General features: G+C 56.1%; 1 protein-coding gene across 10 annotated transcripts in view; it reads left to right on the top strand.

Moving 5' to 3' along the window:
* The window catches only part of DAB2IP (DAB2 interacting protein), a 161069-nt gene extending 146720 nt beyond the window's left edge, over nucleotides 1-14349 (top strand). For 7 of the 10 annotated variants that reach the window (XM_081803501.1, XM_081803491.1, XM_081803496.1 and 4 more), the window contains 5 exons: nucleotides 1555-2443; nucleotides 3148-3300; nucleotides 5440-5633; nucleotides 10306-10393; nucleotides 11215-14349. In XM_081803501.1, the coding sequence (XP_081659627.1) occupies nucleotides 1555-2443; nucleotides 3148-3300; nucleotides 5440-5633; nucleotides 10306-10393; nucleotides 11215-11382 (1492 nt within the window). In that variant the 3' untranslated portion in view covers nucleotides 11383-14349. The remainder of the gene's footprint in view (nucleotides 1-1554; nucleotides 2444-3147; nucleotides 3301-5439; nucleotides 5634-10305; nucleotides 10394-11214) is intronic. The other 3 variants (XM_081803493.1, XM_081803492.1, XM_081803495.1) reach the window with 3 other exon arrangements.
* Nucleotides 14350-16035: the final 1686 nt, after the last annotated feature.

Below are 16035 nucleotides of genomic sequence, written 5' to 3' on the forward strand. Positions count from 1 at the left end.
AAGGTCTTCTATATAGAGGATCTAGCACAAACAAAGACTTGGAGAAATACGCTTTGTTAAAGAACCGTTTGGTCCCAAATACCTCTAGATTACCCGGGTGTGTGTTAAAAATACTTTCATGGTATTTCCTGGTTTAAATCAGAATCTCGAGAAGTAGCACTAAAGCATGTGTGTTTTCAGCAGAAGCCTCGGTGACTGACTGCAAGGCTCTGAGTCTGGGAGCTCCAGAAACTAGGAGAGGTATTGAGGTTCAGACCACAGTCTGAGACGAGGCACAGTGACCTGTAAATAAGCACATGGTGGACAGAGAGGCAGAATGTTCTCAAATGTTAATGTCAAAATGAGGATATTCCTTTGAAAGACTTGGGTTTATAGTGAACCATTTCTGCCCCGCTCATGCACTCCCTCCCAGGGGCCAGCTAGTAAGGAAGGATGAGGCTAGGGCCGCAGAGTCGGGAGTTGAGTCTTGTTCGGAGGCATGTAAGCAGGCAAGGGCCCTGAGATCAAGAAGCTAGGGTGTGTGGTACGCAGGACTGGAGGCCCAGGAGGAGGCCAGAGATGCAGAGGTCTAGGTGCCACTTCCCAGCTCCCTCTGAGTCTTGGGGGTCCATTCATACAGCCTGCCAAGTGAAGCAAAGCGGTTCAGGTGGAAGACACACCTTGGTTAAGAGGTAGCCAGGCATCCTCTCCATCCCAGGCTACGCCAACTCCAGCTCCCCATTGTTGAACCCTCACCTGCTCAGAGCCCTGTTTACCCCCACCCCCCACAACCTTCCCTCCAAAGCCCACCTGACCTACCACCACCCTGTGCTTTCTAAGGAGCCAGCTTCCGGGAAGGGGCCAGGGAGAGGCTGCAAGACTGGGGGAGGGCATGGCCTGCCTCTGCAGGTGCAGACCCTCCCTGCCTGAGTCACACCTTTGGATCCTCCTCTGATTCCTTGTTTTTGCCAGGAACAGCAGCCCCCGCCTGCCAGTCAGACAAAGGTGGCAGCAGGAGGCTGGGCGGGGAGCGGGGGGTGGGGGGGTTGGGGAGGCTTCACTAGGTCCCCACTCTGGTTGTCAGTCTGATGAGGAACAAGAGGGAAGAGGCTGCGGGAGCCCCTGTGGCTTTGAAGTCGGACCTTTGGATAGCAGAGAGCCACTGCGTTGTGGGTTTGGGTTTAGCCAAGGAGAATTTTCCAGAACACTCCAGGCCGCAGCACCCAATGTCTCAAGTGCAGCTGAGCCGGGGACGGGCGTGCCGGACAGCCTGGCCTGGGACTAGCAACACCGGCCCCTAGAAGGGAGGTGCAGTGTAGGAGGTGCTATCCTGGCCGCTCGGTCCCTGCAGTGGCTTCTGCCGGGGGGCGGCGCTGCCAGGGCTGTGGTTTGGTGTTGCAGCCCTCGCACCTCCTCTCCCTGCCCTGCCTTCCCCCTCCCCCCCGCAGCCCCAGCTCAGGCTCAGGCTGCCAGGCCCCGGCAGGTTGGCGGGGCTCTTGGTTTGGACCCGCCTTGGCCGCATTCACAGCTCTTCTCTTCCCCCTTCTTTCCCTGTGTGTGCTTGTCTCCCTGCAGTCTGATAGATTTCACCCGGTTACCGTCTCCAACCCCCGAAAACAAGGACTTGTTTTTTGTCACAAGGTCCTCCGGGGTCCAGCCCTCACCTGCCCGCAGCTCGAGTTACTCGGAAGCCAACGAGCCTGATCTTCAGATGGCCAATGGTGGCAAGAGCCTGTCTATGGTGGACCTCCAAGATGCCCGCACGCTGGACGGGGAGGCGGGCTCCCCGGCGGGCCCCGACGCCCTCACCACCGATGGGCAGGCGCCGGCATCTCAGCTGGTGGCCGGGTGGCCGGCCCGGGCGGCCCCAGCGAGCCTGGCAGGGCTGGCCACGGTGCGGCGGGCGGGCCAGACCCCGACCACGCCGGGCACCTCCGAGGGCGCCCCCGGCCGGCCCCAGCTGTTGGCACCGCTCTCCTTCCAGAACCCCGTGTACCAGATGGCGGCTGGCCTGCCACTTTCGCCTCGTGGCCTTGGCGACTCAGGCTCCGAGGGCCACAGCTCCTTGAGCTCCCACAGCAACAGTGAGGAGCTGGCAGCTGCCGCCAAGCTGGGAAGTTTCAGCAGCACCGCCGAGGAGTTGGCACGGCGGCCCGGGGAGCTGGTGCGGCGGCAGATGTCACTGACTGAGAAGGGCGGGCAGCCCACGGTGCCACGGCAGAACAGTGCCGGCCCCCAGCGGAGGATCGACCAGCCGCCACCACCACCCCCACCGCCCCCTCCTGCGCCCCGTGGCCGGACGCCACCCACCCTGCTGAGCACCCTGCAGTACCCGCGGCCCTCAAGTGGAACCCTGGCATCAGCCTCGCCTGATTGGGCTGGCCCCGGAGCCCGGCTTCGGCAGCCCTCGTCCTCGTCCAAGGGTGACAGCCCGGAGCTGAAGCCTCGTGCAGTGCACAAGCAGGTCAGTGCTGCTGTCCCAGGGCAGGCCGCACTCTCGGGCCGCCGGGACATCATACCCCACCCATGGTGTGCTGCTCCTGGTCATTTCGCCTGTCCTCAGCTGCCATCCCATGCTGAACACGGCCGCACTTGGCCCCATCCCACCAGCCTGCCCCACACACCACCTCCCCTCTCCTCCTGAGGCCCACTGGCCCCTGCCTGAATCCTTTGAACCAGGGACAGTGTGGCCTTAGGGTCTCTCTCCCAGTTCCCCCAGGGGCAGCTGGGGCCAGGGAGAAAGAGGGAGGGGTCTATCTATCTCCGATTCCAGGCCTGTTAAAGCCCCACCCAGGGTAGGAGTCGACCAGACCCCCAGCACCCCCACCTTCATGCTCTGAGCTGGCCTCCAGGGCTTCCGTGTCACCCTGGGGCCGCACACAGTATGTGGGACAGATGTGCTCTGGGTTGAATGCCCGGCTGCCTGGCTAAGCTCACTTGCTCTCACCTGGGTGGCAGAGAGGGGCACTCAGGCCACCTGGGCTCTTGACTCTGCCCAGGCTGCCATCCAGGAGTGGGAATTCCTGAGTTGGGGACTGTATCGGTAGTTGCCTGGCCAGTTGGAGGTCCCCTACCCTTGCCCGTGTCCCTGAGCCACTTGTCCCTGTGACTCACCTGGTGCCACCCCCCTGCCTCCCTCCAGCCCCTCACAGCTGTGTTTCATTGTAGGGCCCTTCACCTGTGAGCCCCAATGCCCTGGACCGCACGGCCGCTTGGCTCTTGACCATGAACGCGCAGTTATTAGAAGACGAGGGCCTGGGCCCAGACCCCCCCCACAGGGATAGGCTAAGGAGTAAGGAGGAGCTCAGCCAAGCAGAAAAGGTAAAGCTGGACCCTGGCAATTTGGGGCAGGGCGGGGCTGCCTGCCTGTGGCCGCTGGCAATGTTCTCTCCCTTCGAGCCCTGAATGAGGGATGCTGCTTGTTCCCTGCGTATGGCCAGTCCCCCCTCAACCCCTGGTCCCCCATGAGGACATCAGCCAATGGCCTCTGGAAGAAGAGCAGCAAGAGGGATTTAGCTTAGAGCTGAGAATTCCTATACAGGCTGTACATGAGACTCACCTGGAAATTGTACTGAATCCAGACTCCTGGTACCTGGTCCTCAGACCTCTGGGAGGCCCCTTCCCTGAGTGACCTGGCCACCGAGCTTCTGCGTGGCCGGGACTTGAGGACTGGGGGTGCCAAAAAGGCACATGGAGACCGTCATGGGGAGCTTCGTGCATGAGGAGGCAGAGAGGTGTGGGTCCCCGAGACAGCTGGGAGGGCCGCCCCCAACCAGGTCCCCCACTCTGGGTTTGCACCTATCCAGAGCCTAGCTCTTGCCCAGTTCCTGTCTCCACCAGGACATGAGAGAGAAAGAGCTAGGTGAAGGGTCCTACTGCTACTGAGAGGTTTTCTTCCCCCTAGGGGGGGAAATGGTTTTAAAATATCCAGATTCCACCCACCACACACATCTAGCTAGCATTTAGTGGGGCAATGGGGGTGGGGGGGGGCTTCTGTCCTCCCAAATTCTCCCTGTTGTTATGGCAACTGCCCTGGATCCATGGCTCGTTCTCATGTCCTCCTGCGGGCCAAAGCCCAGGAAGATGCAAGGCCCCTCAGAATGGCACTTCTTCCACTCCCCTGATGCCCTTGCCTCGGCCCTAGGAAAGCCTTAGCAGCCTCTTAGGCAAGGGCACGGAAGTCAGGGTGGCAGCTCTCCCTCGTCCTGGCCTAGGGCGAGGTTCATGTCCATGCTGCATTCCGCCACCTTCCATCCCCTTAGTCCACTGCATCCACCTGCTTTCACCATAATTATGTCAAGGGGACATGGGGCACAGTCCTCCAAGAGCCAGAGTTTGGTTGGGCCAAAAGTTGGGCCAGCCTTAGCCCAGGCTCCCTTTGTGAGCCTGGGGCTGGGCTCTGCACCTCTCGGGGACCCAGAGTCCCATTCATGACTTGTAAGGACCACCTGAATGACTGCAGGGGTCAGGCTGCAGCTGGAGGGCCCTCTTTCCTTGCCAATCTGTGGCTGAATGAGCTACTGCTTCTCTCATCTTCTCTGCTACTAACCCTCACAAGGCAAATCTGGGGGAGGCCTTGTTCTCTCCAGCTCCCTGGAAATCTGGTACTGCCTCTGTCAGGGAGGAGCCTCTCTACCCCACTCTGGCTAGCTGAGCAAGACTTGGGATGGGCCAGGGTCATCTCTCCCAGAGCCAAGCTCTCCTATGGGTCCAGTTTTGCTTTAGGAGCTTAGCTTGGGGCTAAGGCTGGGCCTCTCCCCAGTCATCTGGATTTGCTGCCTCCTAACCTTTGCTGAAGTGAATTAGGTCTCCATTGCCTAGGACTCCAGGAGAGGCTCTTCCTGCCTCCCCAATTGTCACGGCACCCTGGCCCCCACCCCCTTGATTCTAGTGTCAACCCCACCTTACCTTTAACCTCTCCCCCCCTCCCCGCCCCCACTTCCCTATGCCACCGCCCTTGCTTTAGGGTCAAATAGAGGCTGGGAGGCTAGGATCTCACTCAACTGGTCAGTCACTCTCCATGGGACCAGGTCACCTTGCCTTCTGGGCCTCAGTTTCCCCTCCTATAGAGTCCCTACCTCTCAGGGTTCTATCAGATCTTAATATATCCGAGAGTGTTTTTAACATTTGTTTATGATAAAAAAACTCAGTGCCCTCCGTTAAACCCTTACTTAGGAGATTCGGGTTTGAGTCTTCATCCCCTCATAGTTGTAAGGTCAGGCTGCAGGGGTGGGAGGTTGGAGGGGAAAGAGCCCTGGACGGAGACAGGCTTGGAGTCTCACCCTGACCCTTCTGGCTGGGCTCCGGAGGCATCTCCTCACTGTGTGAAGGTGAGGGTGGTGAAGACCCCTGGCACATTCCGAGCTGGGCTCCCTCCCCACCCTGTGCTCCTGCTCGGACTCACGAGGCTGTGCTCTCTGTCCTGGGTGCTGTGCCCTTGGCACGCTGCCCTCCTGGCAGGACCTGGCAGTGCTGCAGGACAAGTTGCGAATCTCTACCAAGAAGCTGGAGGAGTATGAGACCCTGTTCAAGTGCCAGGAGGAAACAACACAGAAGCTGGTGCTGGAGTACCAGGCACGGCTGGAAGAGGGTGAGGAGCGGCTGCGGCGGCAGCAGGAGGACAAGGACATCCAGATGAAGGGCATCATCAGCAGGTGAGGGCAGCCTTTTCCTGCTCTGGGCCAGTTCTGGCCCCCCCTCCACCCACCCACCCCACATACACACAGCGGGCAGACCACCCTCCTGATTAGAAGAAGGGCTGGTCAGCTGCAGGGGAGCCAGGAGTGGAAGGAGGAAGGAGGAGAGTGTCCCAGGCAGCGGAGACAGTGTGGCCCAGACCTGGAGGTGGGAGGCAGCCTGGAGCGTGGGGAGCCCTACCCGGTGTGGTGTGTATTGATGGTAGAATGCAAAGTTGGGCCCGGCAGAAGCAAGGTTAGCGAAGGCCAGCTCACACAGGGCTTGTGACCCCTATAAGCAGTCCTGTTTTCTTGGTAAGCGCTCTCAGGGGAGGTAGGATTAGAGGTGCCAGGCAACACAGTGAGGACCCAATTCAGGACAGGAAAAGTAGGGATAAGTCAGTTACATTCAGTGGGTGAAGGAGAAGGAGGCAGAATAACCCCCAGATCTCTACCAAGAGTATCTGGGTGTCTTGGTACCAGTTGCTGAGAGGAGGATCTTGGGGAGTTTAGGTGTCCCAGCCATGCTGGGACAGATCCCACGTTTGGGATCTGTTGAGTTTTAAGGTGCCTGTGAGTTATCCATGAAAGATTTCCAGGGGACCGTTGGCTTTGATGCTGACTCTCATCTCTTTTGATGGCTTGGATATCACATGCTGTGGTGATTTTCTCTCTCTCATTCTGTCTGTCTCCACCCATGGGCAGGGTGGGTACACCCTCATGCATGTCTGCAGGCAGGGAGTACAGTGAAGGTGTAGCATCCTGGCCGTCCCCCGGCGTCCCAGTTGTGAAGTTCACTTTTTCATGAGAGGAATAGCAGGTAGAAGAGGACACAGTGTGGGTTTTACAGCTTGTTTGCATGGCCCAAGAATCCGTCATCTGGACAGGTTTAGCAGGTGTGCCATAGCCAGGAAGTTTCCCCACCTAGCCTCATGCTTCATCCACTACAGAAACTTTTCCAGGTTCTTCCTCTTTAGGCTACCTGTTTCTCTGTCCTAATTATTGTTTGCTTCGCTTACCTGTGGGTTTGTTCATTGCAAAATGGTTAGCATGAGCAGAGGGCCTATAACTGGGGTGACTGGAAATCCACTGTTCACTTGACTGCCAGCTCTGTTCTTGGCTCACTAATGCTTCTCAGACCAACCACCACCTTCTCACTGTGCCTCTTCTCTGAAGGGTGCGTGGTCTTTGGATTCAGTGGCTTACTTAACACATTTATTTCTACTAACCCATCCCGCTGTATTTCCTCCTTAATGGAAGCGTCAATTTTCAATTTGGTTGATAGCATTATTTGAATCCTTCTATATTATTACTAATTTTTCTGTCTACTTGTTTACTGTTCTATTAGTTATTGAGAAAAGGGTATTGAAGTTTTTAATCGTAATTATGGATTTGTGTATTTCTCTTTTTTATTGTTTTTGCTTTATGTACAGTGAAACTATGCATCCACATCTAGGAGTTATGTGCTGGTGATGAACTAACATCTTTATTGTTATAAAGTCACCTTCTTTATCCCTTGTAATATTCTTTGCTCTGGAATCTACTTTGTTTGATGTTGATTATAGGTATCCCAACTTTATTTTGATTAGTATTAGCCAGGTATATCCTTTCTTATCCTTAAACTTTTAACCTGTCTGTGTCTTTCTATATAAATGAGTTTCTTTTATAGACACCTTATTGTCTGTTCTTGCTTTTTATCTAATCTGGCAGTTTCTGGAGTATTTAGACCATTTACATTTAATGTAGTTATCAATATAATTATGTTTAAATCTCTTCTGTTGCTACGGTTTTCTATTCGTACCATCTGTTCTGTTCTCTTTTTTCCTGCACTCTTGGATTGAGCATTTTTATGATTGCATTTTATCTTTCTTTTTGGCTTATTAGCTATATCTCTGTTGTCACTTTAGGGCAAGAGTTGGGAACTTCCCGTAAAGGGGCAGATAATAACTATTTTAGGCTTTGCAGACCATATGGCCTCTGTTAAGTGTTCAACTTTGCTGTTTTAGCAGAACTGTGTGTGTGGTGTGGCTATTTACAAAAACAGGAAGTGGGCCAGTGGGGCCCTCACCATCAGGCTGTAATAGTAGGGATTCTGTCATTGCTTTTGTTCTTCTGGTCTTTGTTCTCTGGCTATTTTTAAGATCTTTTTTTATCATTGATTTGATAATTTGATTATGATGATCCTTGGCATGGTTTTCTTCATGTTTCTTGGGTTTAAGCTCTCGGATCTATAGGTATGCTGTCCTGCCTACGCAGTCTCTTTTCTGGGAATCCCATCCCACATATGTTAGGCTGCTTTATATTGTCCCACATTGCACTGATGCTCTGTTGTGTCCTTTTTTTTACTTCTTTTCCCTTGTTGTATCTTAGATAATTTCTGTTCCTATGTCTGCAAGATTAATAATCATTTCTTCTTCAGTGTCTAATCTGCTATTAATCCTACCCAGTATTTTTTCATTTCATTTCAGATACCGTATTTTTCACCTTCAGACTTTCAGCTTGGTTTAAATTCTGTCCATTTCTCTTCTCATCATGCTTATGCTTTCCTCTCTATTTTCTCAAACGTGTGGAAATACATTTACAATAGTTGTTTCAGTATCTACGAATTCTGTCATCTGTGACATTTCTGAGTCTGTTTTTATTAATTTTCTTCCTGGTTATTGGTTCTATTTTTCTACTTCTCTTACGTTTGGTGATTTTTGGTTGGATGCCAGACATTGTGACTTTTATGTAGGTGTGGGATGCTTTGTGTTCTTTTAAATATTTTTGAGGCTTTGTTCTGGGACACAATGAGGTTATTTGGAATTAGTTTGATTCTTTGGAGGCTTACATTTAAGCTTTGTTGGGGTGGGTCTGGACAGCCTTTAATCTAGCCTAATCTGGCCCCACTGCTGAGGCAGTTTCCTTCTGGGGATTCTACTTTATGTCCCCGTGTTAGTATGTCTTTCCACTCTGCCAGGTAGGAGTATGAACTCTCCCTGGGGTGGTTTTGTTCTAATGTTTCAGTGGTTCCTACCAGCCTGGCTGTGTTCTCACAGGCCTGCAGACCCGTCCCCAGCCAAAGACTCAAAGGGAACTCTCAGGAAATACGTGGCGTTCTCCCTGTGTCTTCCTCTTCTCGGGCACCGCTTCCCTGGGTCTCCTCAACTCCGTGACATTACTTTCCTTCTTCTGTTTGGCCTGGACACTCCAGGCAGTGAGTGGAGCTCAGCTCATGTGTTCCCTTTTCTTAGGACACACTGCCTGTTGTTCAGTGTCAGGAAACCGTTTTTTCATATATTTTGGTTTTCTAGTTTCTTACTGTCGCTGTTTGATGGCAGGAGGGTAAATCTGGTCTCTGTTTTCCCACCAACCAGAAGCACAAGTCTCTCTCCCCTAGTGTAATTTCCCCTCGGATTGACACCATCCAGTGCCCTTTGCTCCCTGGTCCTCCTCCTCCGCTTCTTACAGGCTTTACTCAATGTCTCATCTTCCTGTGACAAGGAACCCCCCTCTTGGCGTGGCCCCTCACCCTTCCTCCTGATCAGTGCTCCCTGACTGCTGATCTCATTGACTTTTCACAAGGGCCCTGTGGGTACCTGCCCTAGCACCATTGACCTCCCTGTGCACCTTCTGTGTCAGGTGCTCGGTGCCCACCCAGGGGGTAGGGGACTGCTCTGCTGGCCTGGAGAAGTTGTGCAGGTAGCGATGGGCATGAAGCCTTGGGAGCAGGTGAGCTTGTCTTGAGAAGAGTGTGGGGGGCAAGAACAACAGGGGCTGGGACAGACCCCCACAGAGCCCTGACATGCTGGGGGCAGGCAGGACAGGCGTCTGCAGAGCTGTGGCCTGGCAGCTAGGAGGCAAACCCAGAGAGTGTGGGATCCAGAAACTAATGGAAGAGCATCAGAAAGTGGGTGTGAGCCACTGTGATTGACAGGTGCATGAGGGACCTGCGAGGTGAGGCCAGGAGGGGTTTCAGGGAAGGAGCAGCTGGGGACAGACACACACATGCCTTAGCTCTGAGCTTCTGCAGACGGTGTTCTTCCCGTCTTCCCTACTCATTACCGCACCTTCAGACCTTGCTGGTACCCCACCCCACCCTCCAGGACAGTTACCTACTTCCTGTTCTCTGTTCCCATGGCCTCCAGGCCTCCCATGCAGGGCATGGCCACTATCTGCCTATCTGTATCCCTGCTGCCTTGTAACTTTTTGAGAGATGGAGATCTCTACTTTATTCATCTCGCTGCGTCAGGTTCTAGGCACGTCTTGGCATAGCCTTGGTGAATGCCGAGTGGGTGGAGAAAGCCCTAGAGCCCTGCAGGTTTTTCATCCTCCTACCCATGCCACGGATCTTCTGACATTACACCCCCTGCGTTGCTCTGGGAGGCAGTGAAGATCTAACCCCCACCCCCGTCCACCTTGGCTCCTGGAAGAACATCAGGAAATGGGCAGCTCCAAGGGCTTCTGGGGGATTTGGGAGCAGAGTCTGGGGCAGGTGAAGTATAAGGGAGGAGCAGACCCATCTCATGTCAGTGGTTGGAGGCCAGCTGGAGGAGCTTTCCTAGTATGTGCCCTCCGTGTAGGTGTGATGGCTTCTTCCCGCACGGCCCCACCCCACCTCCTTAGCTGCTCCCTCAAGTGCCAGCTTGACTGTCCTTGTGTCTGGTCACAGGTTGATGTCAGTGGAGGAGGAGCTGAAGAAGGACCACGCTGAGATGCAAGCAGCTGTAGACTCCAAACAGAAGATCATTGATGCCCAGGTGGGTTCTGGCCCTTTGGTCAGCCATAGGTGTTAAAGGACCTGGGGTAAGGAGGGGGTGACTTTGACAACTCTACATCCTCAGTCATAACCCCACTATAAAAACTGAGAAGGAATAGGAGGCCAGGATCTCGGATCCAAGAAGTCAGGCTTGGAGGTCTCAATGGACCACAAGCTCACTGGGACAGGCTATGAAAGGGGTGGGACAGCACCTTCCCTACTGGGGCAGCTTGGTGACTACTGCCTTTCACCAGGGGTACTGACCAAAGTGTGGAAGCTTTTGGGAGGGGAATGGGGATGGCTTGGGGTGACAGCAGGCTGGGCAGGCGGAGCAGGGGGGCTCTTGTTCAGAGCTGTGGCTTCCCGGCTGCATTGAGAGAGGAAGCACATAAGAGACTCTGGCCGCCACTCTCCTTCCCTACACTCCTTTCCTCTCACTCACCCGGCAATAGGGCCAGGCCTTGTTCAGATTATAAATGTAAAAACAGCATGGACCAGCCAGGAGCCATGATCTCGTGCGCGAGGGGACGCACCCTCGGGGCTCGGCGGCTGATGGACGACACCGCTAGGGCTGCTCTGACTGGGGAGAAGCAGTGATGGGAGAGACACAGGAAGGCAGGCGGAGTCTCGGACCATGGCACTGAGACCACCTGCCCCGTGGCCCTGTAACCTCGGCGCCTTTCCGGCCCCTCGCACGCCGTGGACTCCCAGTCCTCCCCACGTGTCCTCCCAGCACCCCTGATGGGCGCACACAGCCCCGGGGAGACCCCTGTCCCGGTACGGTCCCCCTGTGGCCCCAGCTAATGCCCTCTTTGCCTCCAGGAGAAGCGCATCGCCTCACTGGACGCCGCCAACGCCCGCCTCATGAGCGCCCTGACGCAGCTGAAAGAGAGGTACAGCATGCAAGCCCGTAACGGCGTCTCCCCCACCAACCCCACCAAATTGCAGATTACTGAGAACGGCGAGTTCCGAAACAGCAGCCATTGTTAACCTGCCCAAGGAGGGAGGACCGTGGTGGCCCGGGGCCAGCCTCAGCCTGGGGAGCCCCAGCACGGGGGCGGGAGGCCCAGGCCCCCCCCTTCCCTCCACCTGCAGTCCAGGAGGTGCCACGGAGGGAGCCTCGACAGACTGACACAGCGTGGGCCCGCTCCCCTCTCTTCTGGCCCGAGAAGCGAGTTCGGTGCAGGCCAAAGAGACTGCAGGCTGGGGGGTGGGACGGCCTGGGGCGAGCAGGGGGCCTGCCAAAATATGTCTCTGTTGGTTATTGAATTTGGTGTGTGTCACCTTTCTTTCTTGATCTGGCAAGTGCATGTACCCCCTACACCCTCCCTAGGGAGGGAGCACCCGCAGAGGTGGAGGATTGAAGCGGTGGGGGCCCAGGCGCCTGCCCTGGGGGACTTGCCCCTTGGTTCCAGGGGCTGATCGGCTGGTTGGCAGGCAGGGAGAGGGTGGGAAGGATGGAGCCGTTGGAGTTCCTGTCCCCCGCAGGACTCCACCCTGAGCACCTGCCACTGCATGCAGCCTGTCCGGGGACCCTTACTGGCTGTGAGGAACCGAGGATTCCGCCCTGTACCTGTCCCCAGACTCCCCGCCCCCCCTTCCTTATTTGTGTTGCCAAATAACCCAGTGAGGATCCTGGCTCTCTTCTGGGCCCTCGTCTCTGTGGGGAGGATCCAGAGCCTCCCTTACTTGCCACCTGGGCCCAGGCTGACACTCTGGGGCTACCCAAAGCCAAAGATCTGGGCAGAGTGGGCCCAGATGCCCCTGTGCCTGGTACCCGCCCTTCTCCCGGGGCCAGCGCACCAGGACGCAGTGGCCCTTCAGGGAGTGGCCAGCTGGTTCTCACCCTGAGAGAATGGCTGATCTTCCCTGATGGATGGTGAAAAGAAAGTCTGATGCCAGCAGGCCCTGAGAAGGTGGATAACTGTGATTTTTTTTCCTTTCACAGTATGCATTAGAAACAAAAGCCCGCTTGCTCGCTTGCTGGAACACAGGGGCCTTTTAAATTGAGCGTGCGCACTGCATGGGAAATAGCGGCCCTGGAGGATGTTAGACTTGCTCCCTCTCCAAGACAGCAGCGGCCTGCACCAGGCCCCGTGTGTGCGGCCGGCCTCCTCCTCACCCTTCCCGGGCCCCGGCCGAGGACCCAGGCGCTGCAGACAGGAGAGGGGCACAGCTGGGGCCGGTTTTCCCCAGCTCTAGGCTGTTCTATGGCTCCTCAGCCCTCCCTGCTCCCCCCACCCGCCCCTTGTGGGACATAGGTGGGCAGGAGCTTGGGTCTGTCTCGGTCCCTCCCTGTTCCCGCCCCCAGCCCCGGTAATCTCGGGCGGGAGCCGGGCGTTTGCCCTGCCGCAGAACCAGGGCGGCGGAGCCAGGGCTGGGCGATTCGCGGGAGCCGCCCTCTCTGCCTCCGCCTCAGCCTCAGGAAGCTGAGGAGACCCTTGGAAAGAGCGCTGAGCCCTTCCCGCCTCTGGGGCCGGAGGCCTGCCGCTGCCAGGGGCCGAGGTCACCACAGAGCCCACCCGGTCAGGGAGTGCGGGAAGGGTGGCCCAGACCACACAGCACCCTGGCCTGGCCTGTGTCCTGGGAGGGGGCTCTTAGATGCAGCCTGCAGTTCAGTTAGGCCAGAGATTGGCCGGTGAGGAGAGGGCAGGCCCCCGGCGGTCACAGACCTCAGGAAGGAAGGCCGTGGGGGCTGTGGCCCTGCCCCTACTCGTGGCCACACAGGCAGGGCCCGGCCCCCAGTGATGTACTCTGGTTCGGTCTCCTCCCCTCCTCCCCCCTACCCCTCTCCCACCGATGCCTCGATGCCTCGTAGAGCAACCTTGGACTGAGCACCTCTTAGCAATACGGGGGAGGTTCCCGGGGCCCCGGGGCCCGGACAGCAGGGTGCAGGAGGCCAGCGCAGGTCTGGTGCTGGCGGCCCTTGGCGTGGGTTGTGAGCTCTCAGGCCGAGAGCCTTACTTACTTAGTGCAAAAACTGTAAAAGTGTACAGACTCTTCACAGATTTTTATCTGAATTGCAAGTCTGACCATTTTTGTACATGTTCTTGGTGTTCGACTGTAATGTAACTATTTCACCTAATGGTTGTACATAGTCCTTTAGTCCTGGTGCTGCCGAGGGCTGCCCGGGACCGCTGCTCTCCAATGGTGTGTATTTTATTTTTTAATCTAGAGAACAGTATTGGGCAGGAGGAAGAGGTTTGGGATTTGGGTGTTGGGGCTTTTCCGTACCCAGGGCATGCAGTGTGTGGTCTGGGTGGGGTGCTGGGGGCCTGCGCCCTGACTGGACCAGCAAAGGAGCTCCTGTCCCGGCCTCGCAGACGCTGCGTCCCAGTGTTGGGCCAGTTTGCCGCAGGGCCAGAGGGAGGGGGAGTGAGGGAAGGCAGGCCCTGCTCTGGGAAGATAAGGCCCCAGGTCCCCGGGGCCCCAGGCCCAGAGTCTGCCGGAGACAGCTCTCCCCTCTGCCAACACAGAGCGGCCTGACTTTTTTTGCTTAACTTGTATGTTTAGGGTGAAGGAAACTGCCAAACTTTCTATAAGTGAAGACTTTTTTCCAACTGCCCAGAAAGGGGGGTGGGGGGAACCAAGACCAGAGCTCCACACACCGCCCCCCCGCCCCCCGCCCATGGAGCATCTGCCCCGGGGTACGCCTCTCTCCCTGCTGCCCGCCCATCCGCGGAAGGCAGGCTGTCCAGGGAAACAGCCCCTCTTTTCTATACCTTTGGCCCCAAAGCCGCCCCCAGCCCCACACCACCTCCTTGCTCCCCCTTTTGTAAGTATGTGAAAAAGAAAAAATGCAAACGTTGGAGTCTTGGCTGGAGCTCCTCCTTCCAGCTGTGACTTTTCATATGTAATAATGTACAGAGAAAGTTGTTGGTGTTCTAAGACTGTGTGGCTGTGCAATTTCTGTACATTTGCAATTAGAAATATTAAAGATTTATTTAGCTATTTTAAGCCTGACTCGCCTCCATTCAGCTGTGTCTCAGGAGATTTTCCAGGGGCGACCCTTGAGTTGTGGGCCTATATTGTCCTTTACCAAGGGGCGGCATCACGGGGGTTCACCCTGGTGGTACTTGTGGACAGGGGAGACCCCTAGAACGGGGGTAGTGGTGGTCTCGGCTTACCGAGGGACCTGAGACTGTCTCCTCCAGCAGGTTGGGGTCTCTCCGCTTAGGGAGTGGAGCAGTGCCTTCTTCAGGGCCCTTCCTGGGCTCCGATAAGCTCCGAAGGGAGTTCTTTGCTGGTTCGCCAGTCCCAGGGGGATGGTGTGGCCCCTGCACTTCCTGCAGGAGACACCATCTCCTGCCAGGCTCTGTGTCAGATGCCTTCTCTAGGGTAGGGGCGAGAGTTTGGTCTACATCACCAGCAGGTCAAGGCTGAGCTGGCTAAACGAAGCTTCGAATGCCTGCAAGGCCACAATTCATGGGGCTCTCACGAGCCAGACCCGTTTGCAAGGCCCCACCCAGGGCCTCTGAAACAAAGCACCCCCAAACCCCTTCGGCTGCACCCATGCCCGGGGCCGACTCAGCGGGAGCCAGGCAGGGGTCAGGCCATCCTATTTACACAAGGCTGAGAGGGGGCATGTGCGGGCCTCAGTCCAGCCCCTCAGAGGGGGCACAGGTACAGGAGCCCAGCTATGACGGGGGCAGTGATGTGTCTCAGCAGGTCCCCGGTGGAGACCTCGGTCTGTCACCGGCACAGGGCCCTGGCTGTCCAGCATTCCCAGAGAGAATGGCCGGCGCCCTAGCCTCACCCTCGCTGCCTTCATCATCCCTAAAACTGCAGCCCCGCTGCGCTTTCCCACGGCACCGGGGCTGCTCACCTGCTCCGGGCTGGGTTTTCTTCTCTCCCCTTCAGCCAGCCTTCTTAAGGTGTGCTGCCTAGGGGACCCCGTCGCCACCTCCTCGCCTCTGTTCTTCCTCCAGGCCAGTATCACCCGTCTCCTTCTCCCACACCTCTACCACCTCGTTGCCAGACCCATGGGCCCCCTCAGAGCTTCTGTACCTCTGTCCTTGGTCCTCAAGATCAAGGACCACCATTCCTCTGCTGGGCAGCACCACGTAAACACCATAGGATGCCAGGAAGTGGCTATGGATGAGGCACAGATCATGTTGACAGAGGGCATCTGTAACAAACTTACAAAAGCCGTGAACCTCCTTGTGTGCATTAAGTAGCATCAAATAGAAAGCAAAAAGTGGGGGCGCCTGGGTGGCTCAGTCCATTGAGCATCTGCCTTCGGCTCGGGTCATGATCTCAGGGTCCTGGGATTGAGCCCCACATCAGGCTCCCTGCTCTGCGGGGAGCCTGCTTCTCCCTCTCCCTCTGCCTGCCTGCTCTGCCTACTTGTGCTCTCTCTCTGTCAAATAAATAAAATCTTAAAAAAAAAGAAAGCAAAAGCTGGAAATGCAAAGGAAAAAATCAACAGAAAGACAATTACCTTTGAGGCTAACACACCACTGCTATTAGTTTATTACAGATCAAGGAGACACTAAGAACCCCGAGGCTTTTAATAATTTATAATGTTTAATGAGCAGGGATACCTTGCTCTTGCCCCAGAGAGCATACCTTCTTTCTGAGTATGCCTGCAACGTTACCCAAAGTTGACTATATATCGAGACATGAAATCCTCAGAAAGTTGCC

The sequence above is a fragment of the Leptonychotes weddellii genome, chromosome 14, assembly GCF_054177405.1.
Source record: "Leptonychotes weddellii isolate Sample4059 chromosome 14, ASM5417740v2, whole genome shotgun sequence".
NCBI lineage: Eukaryota > Metazoa > Chordata > Mammalia > Carnivora > Phocidae > Leptonychotes > Leptonychotes weddellii.